Raw genomic sequence first — 24,701 nt, 5'->3', positions numbered from 1 at the left:
TAAATCACATATCAGATGAGCTAAGAACAATATCTGTCCCCTGAGTCACTTGAACCCTGTGGATTGTGAAAGTGATCTTGGAATTTACATTTAATTTCATCATTGGCCCTGTTGGCATTTGCATTTCACTGAATTTGGACTAGATCCACAAACTAACCCCTCAACTCCAGATCTCACACACTTAGGGCCATGGGAGGGAAAGGCAGGTGAGGTCACACATGAAAATGTGCATGGGGACCCACGTTAGGGTTTTCTAACAGTGTCCTTTCATTTGTGCATGTCTCTCCAGGCTTTTCCTTTAGTGACATTAGAAAGTGTGAGGTCCACAGTCATACCTAAAGTGGCTAGTAAGTGTGAAATTGTAAATATCTTCTTTAAGCCGCAAAAAAAAAAAAACCTTCAAAAGCTTATAACAATCCACACAATTTGAAAATAATTTCAAGTCACTGTCCATGGAACACATCTTAGTCCACCTTTTAATAACTCAGAAGACTCTTTTTAAACATGTGACTGTTTCCAGCATCATCCTCAACTTTAAAAATGGATAACAATGAAGAGATGCCCAGTAGGCTCCAGAAGCATCCAAGACCTCTCCCACATACAGCACAAGGTAGAACAGATACAATGCTCCTTCTAACTTGCTTTAAAGCTTTCCATATGTCTGGTTCTGGGGTGAAAAGATTTAAAATAGGGAGAGGCTGGTAGGGAGTGAAGATTGAAATTACATTGCTAGATCTCACATCCATTATGTTTCCTTTCTAAGATCTCAGCCGCAGTTGCCAACAGGGATATTCAAGGGCACACTTCAAAGTCTGCTAAGCAAAACAGGGAGTTTCCTACCATTTTCTTTCCTTTAACAGGTAGAATTCTCACTGAAGTGAAAAAGGGATTCAGTGGGGTTCAATGCTCACATCAACCTTTGACAATTCAACTAGCAAAGAAGCTGAGACAAAAAATAAGGAAGTGGTCTCCTTGGTCTCAGTTTAGGACAACCTTCCCAACCTAATCTTTTATTTCCCATCTTGCCCTCTCATTTGAAAATGAAATTCACCTTAGCTGATTAGCCTACTTTTCTGTTGTGGTTGCAAAACTATTTTGTAAATTTATGATAGTTGATACTTTTGAATAACTTTTTACCTTTTACAGTGTATTGCATTGAAAATACCATGGATCATGGGGCAAATGTTGGAGGGTGGGGTGAGGAGGCTGGTAAGAAGTTCTAATTCTTTCTTTCCTGTCAGAGAGCAAAATATTCAAACACAAAGTGACAGATAGGATTGGCTTGGAATTGTGACTCTCCACAGAAAGTCAACCTACATTAGGCAATGGCAACATTTCAAAGTGCAGAACATCTGGCCCCGTGTATGGCTAATGCATGTGGTACTGAAAAAAAAAAAAAATGTAACATTCAGGAACATTGCACTTCGGGAGAAATAAAACAAGTAAGTTGTAAGTGATACAGAGAGATCAAAGTACACGTAAACATTTCAACACATTCTACTTTTACCAGAAAAGAGAGTCAGGTCTTTAACATATTACCGGTGATAAATTTAACATTTTACAGAATGGTTGTATATATGGCCATTCTTCTTGCTTGTGATGCTATATTTCTTTATATTTACTGCATGTGAATCTTAAATCTAAATGAAAACTGATGTTCAACATCAAAATACCCTTAAGGAAGGTAAAAGTGTAGGATCTTGCAAAGGCTGAAAGCAGCTGCTGCCTATTAGTGGGTCTTATGTATCTCATCTCAAGTCCTAAGCCTACTCATTTGGTTGGACATGATGCAACGTAACCAAGTTTCTTCGGCAGGGGTTGAGAGAGAGCAAGCAGAAAACACCTGCTAGCACTGTACAGAAATAGGGAAAAATTTGGCAGGGCATCTTTGACGTGGCTGAGGAATTGGAAATATTAGAAATACAGACTGAGACTAGAAACTGGATTTACTGAGTTACTTAATATCCCACAAAACGAACTCTGTTGTTTTTTAAAAATATAAGACCAAAATTCTGTTCTATCTTTAGGTATAGCGTGTACACAGTCACATCTAAAAGTGTTTCTACCAAGCAAAAAAACAAAAACAAAAACAAAACAAAAAACCTGGGTATGAATTAGCATAAATATGTGAAAATAAAGCTAATACTACAGAAGGAAGAATTGTGTTCTTAGTTCTGTAAATATGGAGTTAGCTATATTGCATAAAGTCTTCTATAAGGTAAAACTAAGGAGGGCCACCTAAGCTCTAGGAATAATATATTAAGAAAGTTGATTCCTTTTCTTTGTTTGTTTATAGTATCTGGAATTAAATAAGAAAAATATAGGATTTAAGTGACATTCATATCAATACTTCTTAAGGATTTATCAAAAGGCCATAATTTGGTTTTAATTCTAGGTTATGAGAAACAATATTATATTAGTCAGGAAGCATAAAAATATTCTTTGCTTTAATTCCTAGATGTCTAATATAGCTTAAGTCCTACTAATATAAACATTAAGTGGGATATCTATGTATTTTTCATGATCCTAAAATTCTAATGTCCTGAAAATTATAAGGAAATAGACAACTGGATAAAATTAGAAAATAGAGAGCTTTAAATATACAAGGTTTAAAGATTTTTCATAATTATTTCCTTAACAGGATTTGCTCTTCATTTTGAAATTCTGGAAGATTGATATTTGAGTATGAAATTTCCAGCAACTATGGTATAATGTTTGGGTAGACTAGGCTATCATAACGGACCGTTCCTGTCAGTATTAGCAGCTACTAAATGCCCAGTACTTGCCCCAGTTTATGAAGACTCCAGCCTATACAACACTGGAGTATGGAGTTTGTTTCTCTTCTAATAAAATGGAAGCAATTATAACATCACACAGTTATAAATGAAGACGGTGTTAAAGCACACAAAAATACAGCTATTTATGCCATGTAGTTATATGAATAATGTTCCTAAGAGACTTTAAGTCTTTAATACCCAACTTCTGTCAAACACTTTGAAGCACAAAACTATATTAAGAAAGCATATAGCATTCAATTTCTGACATTCATCCCCAAGGAAGGCAGGCACAACAATAACATATCTTTGAAGTGCAAATTCCATTAAGTGCAAATTTCCAAAACACAAGGTCAATCCAGAAACACGTTTTAAAATTCAACAAGTTCTCTTTTTAAATTAGTATGCTCAGTATATAATTTTCAAACACAATCTGAAGTGGTTTTCCAACATTTGTGCACAGTCTAACTTTTGTTCTCTCATAAAAATATACTCACTGGTTCATTTTCAGTTTTCTAATTTTCGCATTTATCAACTCAAAATACCTAACCATATAGGAATATCTTTTCTTTCCACATTTCCAAATATGAAAAAGCTTTGACTTAAATCTCATAACAAAAACACCACCAGCAATAACATTCCCTTCTGTTTGAGCTTAAAGTAAATCTGAGCAGCTCAAAAGGGAGACGTTTTTATGAAATCACGAACCCTGCCAACCAGAGTTGAGAATTAGTGCAACTTCCTTCAAACAATTTGTCAAGTGAATACTGTAACTAGACACAGAAAGAGATAGTCATCCCAAGAACAAGGTACTATTTTTTCACTTTCTAACTCCACCGGGGCGTAAGGGAGATGCAGAATCACATATCCCAGGAGAACTTCGTAGCTGCCCGAAGGTCTTACACTGAACTGGAAAATGGAACCACCTGCTTTCCGCCCACATAAACCTCCTCGATATTTCGGTCATCTCCTGAAAGAAAAATCAAGCAACCATTTACAGAGTGCTTTTGTGTCAATAATTATTGCCATTGCCTTTGAGAGAGATGTTTAAAAAAACCAAACCAGACACTTCTAAGAGAGGACACACAAAAAGCTACCCTTCTCTCTCTTAGATTGTTTATCATCTGGACAGGAAGATGGGATCACCAGAAGAGGCCATGGTTAATGTGAGGATTAGGGTCTGAATTCTGCACCAAACGCAGAAATCACATAAAGTTGAATCGACTCCTATAGCTGTTCTTTCAGCTGAAGGGGATGGTTCGCATCCCAGCCCCAGCTGGAAAAGGGACACTTATCTTTACACTCTGGAATCACAGCATGGTGACACGAACGGGCTGCAGAAGCTACGCACAGGAGAAATAACACGTGTCTCTCTCACCTCAAGTTCACTCCGTACTGAGCTCACTCAGCGGAATGGGAGGCAGAGCAGAATCTTCTGCATTGCTGAGTGTTTCTCTCTCTCAGGGAACAGAACTGAATGTGAGTGTGTCACAAGCATGTGTGGCAAGACTCACTACATATTTGTCACAAAAACAACATGGTAGGGCAGGCTACGGAGTACAGGAGTGAAAGAGGATTGAACACGAAGATCTCTTCCCCTTTGGTCTTCCATGCCTCAGCTTAGAATTTACAGCTGGAGAAGAGTCGTGTGCATTTCAAATATTAATAGTTCCTTTAAATATTGTGTCATAAATAGGCTTGATGCTGAGCAGTGTTAACAAAAAATAATGACCCAAAGCAAATGATTATACACAGGATTTAATATATGAGATGATAAATACAGAGGGCCATGTCCAAGAAAATCACAAGGAGAGATTCTATTAAGCTCAGAGACATACATCTACTTACCTAGATAAAGGAACTTCTGGATGACAGCCTAAAATAGAAAATAAAGGTAATAAGAAAGAATATTTTATACATTTAGAAAAGTAAATTCACAGCCAATAGTGGTGGGCAAAGCCCAGAAATGTAAATTTATGTCTCAATGGCAAAATCTACTTCTATTAATTAAAAAAGAAATGGCCTTTTGCTTAAAAAAAAAAAAAAAAACCTCCCAAGACAACAAAATAACCCCACTGGCTATTAACAAATGTTTATTCATTGCTTGAACATTCATGGTGTATAATCTTGAAATCAGAGAAAATTATCATATAAATTAAAGAAATTAATTTAATAAAACAATTCAAATATTTCAAGAGGCATATGATATAAGAAAAATGACTAGATGAATGGCACTGAGCCCTACTCCCAGAAATTCACTCTAATACAAAAGTAAAAGAATAAATAATATGAAAATAATGATGGAGTTGGGACACACTACCCAAAATCAAAAGGAGGAAGGCCATTCTGACCTTCCCCTCACCCTTCTCCCCTGAAGCAGGTCATAAAACCTAGAAGGATTTTCTGACCTTCCCCTAAAGCTCCTAAGACCCTCATGTGAGAGGTACCCTCCCTATACCTGGAGGAAAAAAGCATTTTTACCTCTGCAGACACAGGGCCACAGAGAAGAATCTCAACAAACAGGCCTTGCTAAGTAGATTACCACTAGATCATACTCCCTTTGTCCTGTCATATTTCTCCATGGACTCCTCACTCTTTGTCAAACCTACCGTCAAAATATGCAAGTTTACCTGTTTCTTTGGGTCTTCATTTCCTTATTAAGGCTCTTATGTCATGTCAAATTAATATTAAAGAAATTTGTATGCTTTTCTCTTGTTAATTTGTCTTTTGTTACAGGGACCTCAGCCTTGAGCCTAAGATGGGTAGAGGAAAAGATCTTTTTCCTCCCCTACAATAACAAATCATACAAACTTCAAATAAGCCAGAATTTTTCTTTTAAAAACTTCAATATGATATCTTTATTATTACATTTACTCTCGCAAGAAGATCAAATCATAAATGGCAATAGTTATTCTTTCTTAAGAAAAGTTCAATGTCTTCTAAAGAATTATTATTAAAGTAAGATGAAGTAGTTTATTTTATCCATAGGAAAACATTTTATGATAAGAGGAACAAAATTCATTTTGCTTATAAAGTTAAGAAAGTTGACATAGCACAGTGTCCAAGAGCCTCTGATGGTCAGAAAGTCCTGGATTTGAATCCAAACTCTGCCGCTAATTACTAGCCAGGAGTCCTTAGGCAAATCACTTAGCCTCCCTTAAGCCTCACTGCTTCTATAAATTAACATGATGATAGTAATAGTGCCTACCTCTCTTACAGTTGTTCTGATGATTAAACAAAATTATATATGAAAATACTTAGTCATGTGCCTGCATGGCACATAGCACGTGTTCCGGAAGTGCTAGTTATATGATGGTTGCTTATAGCCAATTACATTCAAATATACAAACACATTCAAAATACAAATATTTTGTTAATATCATTATTCTTAACATTGCTGTTATAAAATTGTAATAATTATCAAAGAGATCTACTTTCCCTTTTAAGATTCTCCTACATTCTGTTAAAATGTTTCAGTTTCTATTTTCTTTTCTATAAGGAAGCTATTACAACTACTTCATGAAATAAATGCTTTTTGATTAACTTTCTTTTACTTACCTCAGAAATATCACCAACAAAATCTCCATAAAACAGGTCAATGGGAGAGTCAGATGCTTTGGGGTTGATCAGAAGGGCATCAAATTCCTTTCCCACTTCAAAGTTCCCAATTTCACTATCCAGCCCCAGGGCTACAGAAGGGAACAGGTGAATAAACAGTCAGTATTGTACGTCATCAGACCATGCTAATGTCCCAGTTTGGAGGGGCAACTCTGCCAACGTGTCACTAGAAAAAAAATTAGTATCTTAGTGAGGCAGAAAAGTGCTCTCATTTCTCCAAGACTTCCTCTTACAGAAAGTAGAGTACGCACAGGAAAGCAAGATCTGAGAATAAAACAGTTCCCTTTATCACTGTGATCATATTCGGATGGTTTCTCTCTATTTCAGCTCCTCTGGGGCACTTCATAGCCCTGCTGGTCTACCCTTGTCATCTATCCCCCCAAGAAACATGATGATTAACATAATACCTTTCCTCTTTTTTCCTCCTATTTCCCCCGCAACACTCCAACGCCTTGCCTTGCCTTTTTTGTTCATTTTGTTCCATGAAATAGCTGGCAAGATTTATTTTCATGTCAGTAAAATGAGCCTTGAATAAATAAAAAATAATTATCCTCTTGCATATTTGCCAATGCAGGTATATCCATCATAAATTTCTTGGTTTAAATCTTCTAAATAGGAAAAAAAAACTCACTTGAACAGATCCTCCTAACTCAAAAGTCCCAACACTTTTGAAAGCAGACCAATCTCTTGTAACCTCAAAGGTGTTCCGGTTGCCAGAGAAGAATGGTTTTCTAAAGAAAGGTATAAGTCAATAATGGCTATTGACTTGGCCCATCCCATAGCTACAATTCATGCTCCATGATTACTGGATGCCACGGAAGAACATCTCTCATTTTTATGATTTACTTTCAGAAGATGGGGGTAACTGGCTTTCCTGTTCAATGAAAGTATTGAATCTAAAAGCTCCTTAAAGTCTGGAATCTGAGCTAGCTGTACACTGAGGTCACAAATGGAAACCTGCACAAAAGGAAGGTTAACTGGAGTTATTTATTTCAATTTTTACACGTTTGTTGCATTCTATCACTGTTAGGATATAGTCTGAGGTGAAAACATTTAATCAATTATTCCTATTAGGCAATCTCTGATACATTATATTTCCATGCATATGTATCCAGAAGCCTTGGCAATTCTCTAAGCACTGACTTAGAAATCTTATTTGTTCTTAAAAGATTATTAAAAGGGCAACTCTTTTATTCTCAGAAAACAATTTTTTTTAGCTAAAAAATTCATTGCAAGACAGGGGTGTGGAAATAGTTAGAAATGTTAAAAGTAGTTAGGCAACTTCTACTAATTGTGTGGGAAAGGACTGAATGTAATAGAAAATCACTGGAAAATTCTCTCCTCCTTCACTGATTGTACTCTACACTTCATTTTGCCCTTGACAAAGAAGCATGACAAGTGTGAGTTTTTAATGACTGGATTCAACATAAAATTGTTGTGTCTTCAATAGGCCAGACAACCAAGTACATTTGCCAGGGTCTGAAATATATAAACTAACTGGACAATTCATTAGAACTTGGAGACTAAAAAAAGACACAATTGCTTTCAGTGAATTTATAAATTGATGTAAATTCAGATTGTTGCAGATAGGACCAGCTGGGCTAGTAAGCAACTCAAATGCATGTCAGGAAATGCAATTGTGCTGCCTTTGGAGCAAATATTGGCCCTGTGAAGATGATTTATACCCATCTTGATCTTGTGGAAAGTGAATATAATGGCCATGGCAGAGCTGGGAAAATGCCACACTTTACACAGGATCTGTTCGTCTCATTTCACTCACACCGTAGTGGAGGCATGAGCTAAGGAGAAGAAATTCCATAAGAGTAATCCCAGTGGTCCAGAAAATAGACTTAAAAGATAACACAGCAAGGTAGGAAAATGATTTGGTGGGCACTCCATGCTGGCTTGACCAGAAACAGGATGCTGATGAAGCAACTCGTAGGGAGCCTAGAATTTAAAAAGCACTATTTAAATACAACTCACCTGCACCATGAAAATAGATGGTAGAACTACTACTTGAACTCAAATTCCAATATGGAAATGCAATGGTGGTGTGGATGAAGGGGTATCACACTTATTAAAAGAATGGGCGATTTAAAACTTGGAATTTTAGAAAATGAAACCATAAGACTTAGGGAAATGCAAAAAACACAATCTCTACTTGTTTTTTTGAAATGTCCCTTACGGTGTTCACCATGGCCCAGAACACTTAAGGAAGAGCTGGGGTTTCTCTTGCCAGGATACTCTTGGCTTCTACCACCCTCCATTTCTAAGATCCAAGGTATTTATTGTAAGTCTACATCTATCTATCATATATATATGTGGGTCTATATCTAAATTTTACTTTCCCACTAGCTATCTATGGTTTTATGCTATTTCCACTATCATCCATTCAGATTACACTGTAATTCTAAAGTGACTTAGAGTGACACGATTACCAATTTCTGCTTTTTCCACAAAATTATAGTTACATGTGAGAACTGGGAAAAGTTGATGAACAGGATTTGCATATCAACCAACTATATTTTTACATCTTTATCATTTTAAAGAGATTTGAGTAATTAGTATACTTAAGTATATAAACCAAAATTATAGTTACATGTGAGAACTGGGAAAAGTTGATGAACAGGATTTGCATATCAACCAACTATATTTTTACATCTTTATCATTTTAAAGAGATTTGAGTAATTAGTATATTTAAGTATATAAACCAATTGCATAATCTAGGCAGGGATTTATATAAGAAGATATAGTGGAAGGGCAGAAGATAAGAACCTGCACTCGGGCATCAGATTTTCTGGTTTCAAATCAGAGCACACTGTAGGTTGATAGCTGTGTAAGCCTCCCTCAGGTTCCTTATTTTAACGTGAAATTAATAACGGTGGTTGTGGGGATTAAATAACAATATACATAAAGTGTGTTGCATGGTGCCTATCACATGGTAAGAGCTCAGTAAGTCTTGGCTATTATTTTACTATTAGGACTATCACTCAGGCCAATAGAGAGCAAGTTACTTGACTAAATGGAAGAATGGATTATTTTATGCATGTGACTAATATAATATCCATTAAAACAATTAATTTGGTAATTGTTCATCAAAATCTATTCTTCCAAAGACAGTGAATTCATTGAACAAATGATTCTTCCACTGCAAGCCTGAACATATGCTTTACTAGCTAAGTTTTGGGTATATAATGACAGTCATGAATATTAGATTCTCCGGTTACCACTGTCATGCACCTTCATGTTGCATCCAAGGACACAGATCAGCATGGCTGTACATTGTGTGACAGAAAAATATAATGGTCATTACCTTGGCTTCCTCCAAGAGTAGCTAGTCTGAAGACTTCTTTGATGGTGAGGCTTTTCTCATTTACCTTATTAATTAAAAAGATATTGGAAACCATCACTGCTCTTCTGATCGCATCAAGCATGGAATATGAATAACCACCAGCCACATCTATGGTAGATAAAATAAAGCCAAAACAGTAACTCTATGAGGATAAATGGAATAATAGATATTTAAGATTTTTTGTGACAGATATTCAGTCTTCAACATATATAGTCAATATACTTAAATAATATATTCAAAGACTTCAACAGTCAAGTCCTTTAAATAAAAGCTCTTATCTACAAAAACAGAATACCCATAGACTAAGATTTAAAGAAATTCAAAACCTATAATTAGTATCAAATATATACCTGTATTAGCCTTCTACAGTGCTGCAACAAATTACCACGTATTTTCTGGCTTAAAACAGCAGAAATTTCTTCTCTCCTAGTTTTAAAGAAGAAATCAAAGTGGATGGTAGGGCCATGATCCCTACAAAAGCTCTAGGGAAGAGTCCTTCTTTGCTTCCTCCAGCTCCTGGCAGTCCTTGGCCTGTGGCAGTATAACTCCAATCTCTGCCTCCACCTTCAAATAGCCTTCTGCTCTCTGTGTCTGTCTTGTGTCTCTCCTTTTCTGTCTTTTGTAAGGATATTGGTCACTGATTTAGAACCCACCACATTTCAGAATGGTCTTATCTCAAGATCCTTACCTTAATTACATCTACAAAGACCTTTATTCCAAATAAGGTCACATTAACAGATTCTGGTAGACATCTTTTAGGGGGCTATAAGTTAACCCACTACAATACCCAAATGGTTAATAAAGCCAAGAGAAGAAACTCTTTGTCTCTGACTATTCCCTGAGCTCTTGTAGAAATTGTCCAAATATATTCCCCCATAGTGATAAATTTATCTTAACTGTATTCTAATCCAGATGAGAACTTTGGGAAATTAAAAAGCTACTTCTTCATGAAAATTTTTAAGAAGAGCTTTTAGAATGAACTTACATATTTTGGGAAATGAGTATAGTAAGTGAGCAATGCTGATGTAGACAGCTTTATATTTTGGTGGGCATCATTAAATGAGGAATGAGATTTTTACTGATTTAAATAAAGTCCCTAATCATAATTAAACATACTACCTTTGATAAGAATGAATGTAGAAGTTATTAAAATGAGTTTATATCAATAAATGCCAAGTAACTATGTTTTATTAAAGGAAAATAAATTTATAGCTATTATAATAAAATACACTTCATATTTTAAGGGTTCCTTCTGTCACTTCTAGGTAGACACATATAATTGTTAGTATCTATATATCCTGCCAAAATCAAAAGTCATTGCCTCTTTAGTAGTAATTTTAGATTGCAGCTCAATTTTATGTTCAACTTTACATGTCCTTAGGTAAACTTGCATGGAACTTCTTTAGAAAATGTTTTCATTAACCAGAACAATATTGCCAGAGGATCATCTAACTCCCTAAAAAGTTTTATTATGTCTATTTATTAGTCTGTGTTAATATGCAGTTAACCAACCATTAAACCTTCATTTTTATCATAGCTACAACAACAAATACAATTTGGAAATAAAAATGCACAATAAGCTTTGAAATATTTCGTCTGCCACTTCCTTCTTTATTGCTAAAACAAAGTATTAAATGTAAAAGCAGAATAAAAACTATCACTATATGATATGGAAACATGTAAAGACTAAAAATATTTCCTAATATGTGGATAAAGACTAGAAGTAGACATAGAAAAATAAAAGCAACGCAGTTAGGATGGTGTGAGCATAAAAGATTTAAATACATGCAGTTATAAAAAAAAATAAGGTTTTATGAAATATCGTGGAAAGTAGTATTTTCCTCATTACCTATTCAAAATTAAACCTATAGAAAGAATAAGAATGGATTAGGAAAAAATGCCATGGAATTTACTGCAAAAAAATTGAGAGATACCTTATTATGTTGTTATTTTATCATCCTATATTCTTTTGGCTGACAATGTTATGATAACAAAACAACTACCAACTAAGGTATCACACTGTGCTGGTCAAAGAATGAACCCTGAGTTACACAAATCACGGTATGTAGTCAGGACCATTTGGGTATGAGTCAAGCTTTTATTCCAGGGATTTCCATTATGACAGTAACTTGCTGAACCTTGCTGTACTGGCTGAGCTTAGTGATTTTCTCTTTCATGTATAGCACATTTAATGTAGGTGGAAATCCTATGTTATCATATAGCTAGAGGCAGTGTGGTAGGGTAGAAAGAGAAATAATGAACGTCCACATTTTGCAGACCTGGTTTTAACTGTGAATGTGGAATTTTTTTGCTTTGTGAGCCTTTGGTCAGTTACTTAGCACCTGTGAACCTCAGAAAATAGAAATAACATCACCTACCTTAACAGTTGCTGAGAAAATTCAATTACGTAACCTAAGTGCTAGAGAATGGGGACCAAAAGGTGGGAACGGTGTGGAGGGGTACGGAAAATGAAAGCATTTTTACATCAGAAAATCTGCTCCCCTCTCCCACCCCTCCCCTAACCCCCATCATGAAGAAGAATGGCACCATGGCTTGCTTCTCAGAGTCAACACAAGGACACTGATGTTTCTAAGAAGACCCTAAAGAAACCATTCAAGAGTAAAAACTTAAGCCAGAGGACAATAGAAAGATAAAAAGAAATGATTTTATATATGTATATTCATTTCTTACACATTCATTCACTTATTCAACAATCATTTACTGAGCACCTTCTACATGCTTGATTTATTTAAGCACTCGTAAATAAAACTTATGGGTTCTCCACATGAGCTATCTTGGAGGGGGAAGAAAAGAAACATATAAGCAGATGCGTATTAATGATAAATTATGTTTAGTTTAGTTATACGGTAAATGGAGATGGAGGGCCCATTTTGATAGGATGGTCGGGGAAGACCTCTTTAAGGCAATGACATGATACTAAGAGAGGAATCAGAAGGCCAAACACATAAAGAGAGGCATGAAGGGCATTCCAGACAGAGGAAAAGAATGTGCATAGGACTTTTGGTAGAAGGAAGTGTGAAACACGGAGAGGATTAAAAGATAGCCAGTGTAGGGAGGAATGAGTAGTGCAGGATATGGCTGGAGTGGTGGACGTCAAGCCTTGCAGAGCTTCGTGGGCCTTGCAGCCAGGCTTACACAGTCAAAGTCCCACAGAACAGTGACGTGATCAGATTTTCACTGTGATTCTTTTGAAAAGAGAAGAATGGACTGGAAGGGCCCAGGATGGATATGAGACCCACTAGGAAGCTAGTGCAGTAGTTCAGGCCAGAAACCACGGTAGCTTGCATTGGGTGGTAGTGGTCGGTGTGGGAAGAGAGGGTGGTTTCAGGAGACATTCAGGAGTCATGGGGTTGGACGTTGTGCTGGCTTACACATGGGGGAGAGGTGAGTGGGAAGGAGGTTCCAAAGGTAGGGCCCACGTTCCCAGTTAGAGAAACAGAATTCTCTGAAAAGGAGACCTAGTTAAGAGAACTGGGCTTAAATGTGGTTTTGGATCTAATGAAGTTTGGGGGTTCCTTCAAGAGGGATCGGCCGGGCGTGGTGGCTCACGCCTGTAATCCTAGCACTCTGGGAGGCCGAGGTGGGTGGATCGCTCGAGGTCAGGAGTTCGAGACCAGCCTAAGCAAGAGCGAGACCCCGTCTCTACTAAAAATAGAAAGAAATTATCTGGCCAACTAAAAACATATGTAGAAAAAATTAGCCGGGCATGGTGGCGCATGCCTGTAGTCCCAGCTACTCGGGAGGCTGAGGCAGTAGGATCGCTTAAGCCCAGGAGTTTGAGGTTGCTGTGAGCTAGGCTGATGCCACAGCACTCACTCTAGCCCGGGCAACAGAGTGAGACTCTGTCTCAAAAAAAAAAAAAGGATCTAAGGGAAGGCAGTTGAAAATGCATATTTGAAATTTGAAGGAGGAATATAGGCTGCATCTGTGAGTCACCTGCATATATGTAGTCACCCGAAGCCATGCTTGTGGATGGCATCTCTTAAGAAGAATATGCATGTAAAGTAAAAAGAGGAGTGTGCCTAAGACTGAGCCTTGGAGAATGCTTTTGAATGGCCAGGAGGAGGAAAATGAGCCTTCAGAGAAGAGCAAGAAGGGCTGGCAAGAGTGGAAGAAGGGAAACCAGGACAAAGTTGTTTCGCTGAATCCAAGATAAGATCACCTGGACAAAGGAGAGAGTAGTCAACATAGAAAATACCGCTGCTAAGTTCCTGGTAGTAAGAACAGAATGGTGTCCTTTGGAGTCAGCTGCAGACATCACTGTGGTAACACCAGGGGAGAATGGACAGAGGCAGTTGCCATGGAGGGTGGGGCAAAACTCCAGACTGAAATGGGTGGAGGAGTGGAAGAAAGCCCAGAAAGTGACGCCAGCGTGGGTGCCCACTCTCTGAAGAAGCTTCACCAAAGGGGAGCAGACAGGTGAGGCAGGAGCCACGGGGGGGTATCTGATTAAGAGACAAGTTTTCTTTCTTCGCTTAGAATATCAGAAGATACTAGGGATGTTTATGTGCTTCTAGAAATGATCCAGTAGGAAGGAGATACCGATGATATAGGACAGTCCCTGGGCAAAGGAATTAATTCAGATGCTGGGAGAGGGAAAGAATACAGAACATATCTCAGGATATGCTTTGATGGGGGGAAGGACTCCTTTTCTTTTCATTGTGTTTCTTTTCCTTTCTTTTCTTTCTTTTTTTTTTTTTTTCCTGTTGCAAGAAAAAGAAGAGAAAATGCCAGCCGATGCAGAAAGGTGTGTGAATTTGGTGGTGGGAAACCGAGGGAAGGATTTCTGATTATTCCTATTTTCTCAATGACTTATGAGAAGAGGCCACCAGCCAGAAGCAAAGAGGATATGAGATTGGGTAGAAAGTTTAAGAAGAAATGAGAAAAAGCTGTCTTGGAATAAGGAGACAGACACATGCTTGTTAGAGAAACATGATTGTCTCTTGCCAGCACTGAGGCATTTGGGATTTGAGAGCAAAATTTAAAATGAAATCCCACTGGAGGATTTTCTCCAGCAACTTCCAGACGCTCAGCTGCAGGCACTGAGAAGGGAATGTTGAGATAATTAAGGGTTGGGCTCTTGCAAAGTGGATACAAAGAAAATGAGAGAAATATGAGAAGCGAGGATGTTTCCAAAGGAACAATTATAGTGATGTACTCTGGCATCTAAGATAGGTAAATTAGGGAGGGAATAACGGATTTTGAGAACGCATAGAATCACTGGATTGGTGTCTACAGGAAATCAAAGAACTGCTGACTTGGGATTAATGAGACAAGTCAGTTACGATAGGGAACTGTCACTGAAAAAATGAGACACTGGCTCAAAGTATGCTGTTTGTTTTAATAAATTCACAGGTCCTGTTTATGTCGACTTGTCCTATACTTTTAATTTTTTCCTTTAGATTACCATTTTTGGTAATATGCTATGTTTTTCTTATTTTTATTTTTTTTTCATATTTTATATAGGAAGTATCCTATTTTTAAAATCCTGCAAGTAGCTATCTTTAATATTTTCACACTGCAAAGTCAAAAGTAAAATATAATGTGTAATTCCCTTTTTTCTGAGACAAGGAGTTTTCTACACTTATAATTTTGCTCTCACTTGCCAAATTCATCTTTATCCTCTCAACCTTTCACATAAGCTGTATCGTCTTGGGTTTTCTTACAAAAATCAGAAGATAGAAGAATTTTTAGTACTTGGAAAATTCTTGTTTGCAGAGCATATATTACTTTAAAATTTTATGATAAAAGACTGAAGATATTCAAATTATATAAAGACAATATAAAACCCAAACTCAAGGACCTGACATGCAGTTTCAAAAATAAGGGCCACGTATTTAGGCCCCGGGAACCTCTTCCCAGTTTGAGGGAAACAATTTCCTGATTTATGTTGCCATTCTGATAATTTAAAAAAATATATTACTTTTAATATTGTACATATTCTCTCTTGAGATTTATTTTTAGGTTTTGTCCTCATTTTTTAAACCCCTTTTACAATTCTTTTATGTCTATTTTAACTGATTTTAGCTTCCCTGGTATCCTGTTGTACATACCATTACTTCCACATTCATTAGCCCTTTATTTTGCCTCATTACTTATTAGATGATGTAGATTTTCAAGTAATTTTTTTTCCAAAGGGTTCATAGGGAGAATATTTTCTAAGCCTTTGTATATCTGAGAATTTTGTTGCCTTCACACATAAAGGAAAATTTAACCAGATACAATATTCTTGAGTAACAATGGCTTTGTCTCCAAATGCTTTCTTGCCTTTGGTATTTCATATGCCAACAAAAACATCTGGAAGTAAATTGGTTTTTAATTGTTTTGTTGATAACTGGCTTTTCCCCCTGCATCAATATTTTTGGAATTTTTTTTCTTTTTCCTTGTCATTAAAATATTTTGCCATGACATGTTCAGTTATGATTTACTATAGAACAAAGTAAGCACTTCCAAGGCCATTCTTTGTTAAGCTCAGGAAAGCTTTATCCTTCAAAGCTCTGACGATTGCTTCTGTTCCATTTGTTCTGGGTGCTCCCTCAAGAAAACCTCAGGTGCTGGCGCTATGCTTTCTGGCCTCCTCGTAGATCATCCTCAAACATCCTCTGTGATCTTTTGTCAACTTTGTTCTTCACATCACTGACTTAATTTTCTGCAACAATGATTCTACTTCTCATAGCTTCCTACATGGTTTGTCATTTTTTAACTGAAGTATAATTAAGATATTATAAAATGCACAGAACTTAGGTATTCAGTTTGATGAATATTAAGAATGATATATACAACATGAGTTTGAACCCATGGGTCCACTTATACACCACCTCTGCCACTCCAAAGACACCAAGAACAACTACTCAGTGTGAAGACAATGAGGATGAAGACCTTTATGATGATCCACTTCTATTTAATGAATAGGAAATATCTTTTCTCTTCCTTATGATTTTCTTAACATTTTCTTTTCTCCAGTTTACTTTATTCTAGTACATAATGCATATAACATACAAACTATGTGTTAATAGACTATCTATGTCATCAGTAAGGCTCCCGGTCAACAGAAGACTATTAGAAGTTTTGGGGGAGTCAAAAGTTATATGCAGATTTTCAACTGAACAGGAGTGGGGGAGAGAGAAGTCAGCATCTCTAAGAATCATGTTGTTCAAGGGTCAATTGTGTCTTTAACTACATTTCAAAAATACAAGATATTAAACATTTCCATCACTCTGGCAAATTCCTTCAAGGCCTTTTCTAGTCAATTCTCCTAACCATTACCCCCAACTCTTGGCAACCACTTTCTGATTTCTATCAACATGGGTTAGTTTGTTGGTCTCTGGGTTTCATACATATGGAATCATACAGAATGTGTTTTGTGCCTAGCTTTTTTCACTTAACAAAAGCTGGTATGAACATTCTTATACAACTCTTTTTGCAAACATGTGTGTTCATTTTCTAGGGTAAATACCCAACAGTGAAATTGCTGGGTCATAAGTAGATGTATATTTTTAACTTTATAAGAAATTGCCAAACAGTTCTCCAAAGTGGTTGTACCATTTACCCTCCTTCCAGCAATATAGGAGAGCCTACATGTTTTTTATTCTGATTTTGTTTTCAATTTTCTTCTTTCACTTTAAAAATTTCTCTTTCTACCACCATTTGTGGTTTTTTTATAGTGTCATGTCTTCTTGTACTCCAAGGATGATGGCAATTTTCTGAAATTTTCTTCTGGATCCTGAAGTAGATCATTTTCAGATGTTTTCTCCTATTCTTATTCTTTGTGATATTGCTTTCTTTTATTCTGCAATATTTTTGGTAAGCTTCATGTGGGTTTCTCCAACCTAATACTTGTACAATTCAAGATCTGCGTACACTTGCGATAGAGTGAATGAACGGCTCTTGGACCTGCTCTCTATCCATAATATGAGGTTAAATAATCTACAACTGAAGGGCAAATTGATATACAAAAGTCATGTTTGGGAAATAGTGGAGCATAGGGTGACTTTTGCAATAGAGACTATGTAAAAATGGAACAGCACTCTTCAAGTAAATAAGGGAATAGGTCATATTTAATCAAACATTTGGTTAATACATCAACCTTGCCCTTTCCTTTTTAAGCCAATCTTTATTGACTAGTGCTATGTGCCAGGCACTGTGCTAACCACTGTGTATGCTTTTTATCATGTAATACTCAAAAAAAAGTTTGTAAGATAGATATTGTAATTCTCCTGTTGTAGAAATCAAGAAATGAATCCTTAGAAAATTAATTTGTTCAAGGTTTTACAGAGATGGTGACAGCTAGAACTTTCCCTAACCTCTTTAGGCCATCGCTGTACAACCCAAAGTCAAGGACTAGAATTCACATGATGAACTTAAATCATGGAGACAAAAATCCTAGAAAATCTGAAAGCAATACCTACCTTATTTTTGTATATCTGCTAAATTTTTCATATTAACTAAGTACAGTATGTAACAAAAACTCTGGGCCATTTTTTTCTTATCCATTAAAGCTTTTCTATGAAGATAAAATAACTAGTTTCCTGACTTAACCCCTATGACTATACCCAAACATTGCCACAGTCTCAATGATTCAAAGCTTAAATTAGAATTTTTAAAATCTTGATTACTTTGATTCCTATAAAATAGGGAAAAACCTCTAATCTAACATACCTCTTTTAAAAATGTTAATAAAATCATTATGTATATTACCATGTCTTATCAATTAATTGCTTGGTATAAAATGTCTCATTATAACAAACTGAGACTTGAGTTACTGCAGAAAATGGTGAAAACCACCAGTGTCAACATGCATACAGTCTGATGCTCTTAAGTGTCAGGAAGACAAATGCATCAAAAACAGAAAATAAGTCCTTGTGTCCCACGCCCATTTTTTTAAAAAAAAAAATTTTTTAATACCGTCACACACAGTGATAAAAGAGGACTCACAGTAGACACTTAGACATTTGGGCCTAACTTATACTTTCAAAGTGAGCACCACCACGCATACTCAGGAAACATGATTAAAATATACCATTAAGAAAAGAGGTATCACTAATTCAGCAGCCACTTAGAATGTCCTTTAGCTTAGTAAACATCAGACTGTTTGTGGATATTGAAGTGTCTCATTTGGCTGATCACTGCTTACAAGCAAAGCCAGAGTATCTCAGAATTCTCAGTGCTGGCAACATTGAATTTGTGCTCACCACACCAAGGACAGATAATTTTCTTTCGAGATGGTACTTGTGATGACACAGTTATGGAAAATTAAAAACATACAACCCAAACCATTAAAACCCAGCCAGAAGGACAAAACAAAACAAAAATCAAGGACTTTTTAAAAAGAGTCTCCAAAATACTTTAGAAGGAATTATCCTTTATAGCTTAATCTCTAAACAAGAAACAGGGATAATGACTTTTAGGAGGTTAGTATCATCAAAACTTCTCCCTTTGCATACATTTTCTTACTGCTTCCAACCTCACTATTTTGTTAGATACTTATTTTCAAGATATCATTACCAGGTAATAAAACTAATGTTTTAAAAAACCTAGAACTATCACCTGCAAATTAGTCACATTAGAAATTTACATACTAATCGACCGCTTCACCATAGCTTCAAATGGTGAACTACTGACCTGTTCCCAGCCCTATCTTCACTTCATGTTTCAGGACTTCTAGCACATTTAGAAGGCCACTGCTGAGCCTGTAAAGAGAGAAGATGTCAGAATAAGGAGATCCATGTGGTGGCAACAGAAGGACACTAATAATGATGGTGATATCACTGAAAATTGTGTTTTCCAATACGTCAGCTCTAGCACTGACACAAACACATTAGTGAAATCAGACCATCCAAGTCCTGGAGTTAACAGGATCATAAAAGAGCTAATCCCTTGGGTTGAGGTTAGTCTCAGGAGGGTACAAAACAGCAAGAGCCAGAAGGAAAAGCAAGGGATCATTTGTATGAAGAAAATAAATGAAAATTCGTAATTAGCACAAAAGTCTCATCTGTCTCTAATATTTTTTTAACCAACCTACCCTTCTATGTTAGGAAGTAGACATTATAAAATATTCCCTTTTCTCTATGTCTAAACTAATTAGTTACCCTGCATGAGTAGTGACTTGCAAGATCAAAGAAAGCGGAATGCAACTGGAAAATGGGGTACAGGCTGGTGAGTCAGGACCTGACAGTTCCCATGCTGCCTCTAAGGGCAGGAGCAACTAGGAGATGGTTCCTGCACTGAATTCCAGAACTCTTGACCCTGAGCTTAATAAATGTGCCACCTTTCGAAAGAAGACAAAGGAGAACTAAAGGGATCCTTAGAAATCCAAAAAGGTGCAAAGGTCAAAGTGATCTGCTCAAGATGCACGTAATTATAATTTCCAAAACTCCAGTGCAGATGCAATAAATCTCTCAAAGTTGTTGGAGAAAGAATAGCAGTGACCATTAAACAGAAATGTGTCCTAAAAAAGTGAAAAAGAAAGAAAAAATAAGAAATCTCTCCTAAGGAAATGTAACTTCAAATCTCAATTTGCAGAGCTGGATTGCGTTTTAATTTAGAGGATGTTGGGCAATTCACCCAAGGGATATTAAGTCCTTCCCCAAATGGGTCACTAGACCATAATTATATCATGTATATAATTATAAATATTGTTTTTTATATATATTATTATAAATAATTATAATTATATTATGTATAAGCTATCAGCTATATACGGGCAAGATTCTCTGTCATGTGTGATTACTTTATATCTGAAAACTCAAAGCCTCTGGAGCCCTTCAAAACGCTCCAGAAATATAACACTGTGGCTCTTGATGCCTTTCCCATACTACCACTGACATATGCCTTTGTCACTCACAAAGTCCCCAGATTTCCAACTGCTGACACCTCCAGCACTTTGCCTAGTGGCTAGTGCTGTGCTCTGCTCTGCCCTTGTCTGGGGAAGGCCAGAAGTTCCAGGGAATTAATGCTTCTCTCTACCCAGAAGCCCCCATCAATAACTGATGAGAGTTTGGGTATAACTACCCCAGCTCCCTCACTCTTTGGGCAAGGTAACTTTGAGGTCTGTTTTGTACAATGGCTCCCTCAGCTTTCTAGAAGGATTAAACTCCAGGAGCCCACAGTGGTAACATACTTGATGATATACTTTTTATTGACTTCCTTCCCTTTCTCATCCTACTTCCCTAAAGGTGTTTTCTGAGATCAGACCCCAAATTAATTACTTGTATTTATATAAGCTTAGGTTTTTAACCTACCATCCATGGACTGCCACCATGGGATATACGAATTCCCTGAAATTAGATGCAACATTTTAATATCTATGGGCTTCCTTCTGAAGATAGAGACCATAACTTTCATCTGATTCACTTATGAATCCATAACCTTTCAAAAGTTTAAGAACCAGTTATAAATAAATCTTTTGTATTTGGGGAAATTATAACAGGACAAGGTTCTTCTGGGCTCCCCTGTGTTGACTGGCATTCCATCAGATCCAGTGTGGTGACATATACCACAGGCATTGACTTCTAGTACTACTATACTTTGTTCTAAGACCAGAGCACAAGCCGTAATGGGAGTCAGTACCCTCTCCCTGCAACACCTGGCTGATACACAGTTCTTTCAGTCCTTTAGCTATAAATTCTGAAAGCTCTTGTTTTTAAACTTTTTCTGTTGTATTTCCTGTTGTCCATTTTTTGTGCAAATTCAAATCAGAGATTTCGGGATCTAAAATGCATACTCTGCAAAAAAATGTCCTTTTCAATGGTCTCCTTTCTTCTGCCACAGCACAAGTAAACGTTTATCTACCTATTTCCTGTCCCAATCAAATGTGGCTATAAAAGAGAGATCTTGAAGGAAGGACTGAGAAAACAAAGGTATCTGGCTGCTGATCTGCACCCCAAACATTCACAATCTACCAAACAATTATTGCCTACTTACGATAAATTAGAATTGGGGCAATGTGAGATGGATGCTCCTCGTTCATGGAACACGTTAAGTTCTTCTGCAGAAAGGTAGCAGCCATGCGCCATCACCGTCTGGAGAGAAGGGTGTCCTACATGGAGTTTACCACTCACAGATGCTAAGTTAGTACTCATTCACAACAAGGTATGACAGAGACAGAGGCTGGGACTGGGCTGCTACCATCTTTACAAGAACGTTTACGATTATCTGCATGTACAGAATCACTGCGTATAAATTGTACCTCAGAAAAGGCCTGAAAAAACATTGTATTATATACAAAAGTCTCAGCAAATTTGTGCATCTTACTTATCTTTTTTTTGTTGATCTATAAAACAATGAGAGTTGATCCAGGTCATGTACAGCATAGGATATCCATCTAGTTTGAAAATATTATGATTCCATCATCTTTACTTCAGAAAATTGCCAAGTTACTTTCTTTTTTTAAGTCTACCTGGGAGCTACTGGTAGGGTTGTGTTTATTCCTATTCTAATCAGAACTTTCTAGAAGTAAGCTTCCCTTCTCAGTACACAGAAGCTGTGAGAGTGATCCTGCAAAAAACTGTTCTTTATTTCTGATCCCAATTTTAATATAGACACCAATGATCTTGACACATACAACCAAGTAAACCTTAACTCACCTATGTTTACAATTTCATAAAAATTAAGAAATGTAGTATCTTCTAAACATTAGTTGAGAGGGTAAAATTGATCCAAAAAAGCAGGCACTGCACACATATGAGACCTCTCTAAACTTTCAGTCTTTCAGTAATCTTGGTTTTCTTAAGTAAGACATTATTCTTTCAAAATTCTTTTTCCCTCAGTGTAAAACCTGTAGCCTTCTCCTTGGGGAGGCATGGTTCAGTGACCACAGAATTATTATTAAAATAAAGTATTCCCAACCTCTGTGCAAATAAAATTAACATGCAAATAGAAGATTAATTTATTAATCATATGGAAATATATGTAAAGGAAGACAAAAATTACAAAGTAGCATTTATATGATTTATGCAGAGTACGAACCTTTCAAATCAGTCATATTCATATCCCCATTCACATAGTCACTAAGAAATCATGTGCTGCAGTAAACTCTCCATGCAGTTTGTGCATTACATTGAAGGCCAAGACCAAGGGCTACATTATTGTAATGAGGTCTCTCTTCACTCATATTAATTTTAATTAATTATAAAATACTCATTTTCTTAAAAAGCAATCTTAGAGCATTTAAAAATGAAAAGTAGAAAGTCCTTCAGCTTTCTCCCTCAAGAAGAGTCATTTTCAACACTTAATGTGTGTCCTCCAGACCTTTTCTAAGTGAGTGTGTACCTACACATCTATACATATAAATCACGCAATATTGCACATTTTTCCTTGAAAGCCTGTATACCTCTTTCTTTGTGAATGCTGGATAAAATTCTAATTTTGTACGCTCTGTAATTTAACCGATGCCCCACTGATAGCCATTTTTTAACTTTCATATGTAATTAATACTCCTGCTTACATTACTTACAGAATGGATCCTTAGCAGTGCATTTGCCGACTCAAAGGAATGCACATTTACATTCTAATGGATACTGTCCAAAGTGTCTGTGGACCAAATGACACACCACTCTCAATGAAGCCTTTAGATTTATTGACTGAGATGAAATTGCAGGCACATTTTTAACTATACACATGTGCACATGCACACACATGCACACGTGCACACACACCCAAACTCTAGGCTTTTCCTCTAGTTTGGGAAATGTGTGTATGTGACAAAAGTCTGAAGAGTACTACTTAGATGTTAAAATTTAGATAAATATTCCCTACTTTACACAGATTATGTCATAATAGACAATTTACCTTATTTGTGAGAAGATTGTTTTTATCATACACATCTGTGTAGTTTTTATAACTGGGATATAAATTTTTCATAGCTTCAATTTCATCACGATTTTCACTTATATGGCTCTACAAGAAAAGAAATAATATTTTCAATTTTTCTCCATAAAATATCATTACACATTATACTTCCTACAACAAAATGGTGTGATGGTTGCTACTTGCCTACAGAAGGGACCACATAGAGAGACAATGAAGATTGTACATGCATTTTATTGAAAACAATTACATACATCATATATATAATATATATGACAAAGACAGTGAATATCATGACATGCAGTGTGTGTGTATGTGCGTGTGTGCATAACCTCAAGGCACAGTTTCCCAACAAAGTCTTTTCAAATTCCAAACTATGGAAAGAACACATATAAAGTACTCCTTGAAGAGTCAAGAGTCTTGCTGTTTGTGACAATCTACCTCTTCTGGTGTTGGCTATTTAAGAAAAGAGTTCAGTGTCCATCAAAAAAAAAAAAATAGACAGCATAGTTCATTCATAAAAATACTGGAATTTGAGTAAAGAGAGCTGAGTTTTAGCCCAAGTTCTGACCCTAGTTATATGTCTTATGGAAAGTCAATTCTTTTCTTTGGACTTCCATTTTCTCATCTCTCAAACAAAAGTGTTGGGCTGGATGAGTGATTTTCCAAATTCTTTTAGCTTTGCACATGTTATACATATAAAAATTCACAGAAATCCAATATATAGAGGACATAAACAAGTTGCCCCTCAGGATGAAGCAGACTGGGACTCTGGGACCCTGTCCCAATCTGTCCCCTTTGTTGGCTTCCAGAATGAGTTCTTTTACAGAAAACAGTCTAAAAATAGCTGAACTAGACAGTCCTGCAGTCATCAAGAAAGAGCCTGTAAGAATCCACAAGCAAGCAAAGCAATGCATCCTAGCCCCCACAGTGACCTTTCTCCGGGGCCCCACAAAACCTGAGAGGGCATATTAATATTTCCAAGAATGGCAACTCTCTCTCCATGAGGCAGATTATGCACAGACAAATTTGAAAAAGAAAAAAACAGCAATGTTCTGAAAACAAGTGCTCCACCAAGACAATAAGCTCCATCCCTGGCCTTGAGGAAATCCCAGACCATTGACGAAAT

General features: G+C 36.6%; 1 protein-coding gene across 3 annotated transcripts in view; it reads right to left on the bottom strand.

Moving 5' to 3' along the window:
- Positions 1-1,140: 1,140 nt before the first annotated feature.
- GDA (guanine deaminase) overlaps positions 1,141-24,701 on the bottom strand; it is a 90,126-nt gene continuing 66,565 nt past the window's right edge. The window contains exons 8-15 of one of the 3 annotated variants that reach the window (XM_045563946.1): positions 23,555-23,662; positions 21,689-21,786; positions 19,388-19,455; positions 9,707-9,853; positions 6,333-6,463; positions 4,623-4,650; positions 3,678-3,744; positions 1,220-1,229 (exon numbers count right to left, since the gene is read on the bottom strand). In XM_045563946.1, coding sequence (XP_045419902.1) covers positions 1,220-1,229; positions 3,678-3,744; positions 4,623-4,650; positions 6,333-6,463; positions 9,707-9,853; positions 19,388-19,455; positions 21,689-21,786; positions 23,555-23,662 — 657 coding nt within the window. Of the gene's footprint in view, positions 1,230-2,669; positions 3,745-4,618; positions 4,651-6,332; positions 6,464-9,706; positions 9,854-19,387; positions 19,456-21,688; positions 21,787-23,554; positions 23,663-24,701 lie in introns of those variants that run through there. The other 2 variants (XM_045563944.1, XM_045563943.1) reach the window with 2 other exon arrangements.

The sequence above is a fragment of the Lemur catta genome, chromosome 10 (genome assembly GCF_020740605.2).
Source record: "Lemur catta isolate mLemCat1 chromosome 10, mLemCat1.pri, whole genome shotgun sequence".
Lineage (NCBI taxonomy): Eukaryota > Metazoa > Chordata > Mammalia > Primates > Lemuridae > Lemur > Lemur catta.
This window is presented reverse-complemented; position numbering and strand designations above follow the sequence as displayed.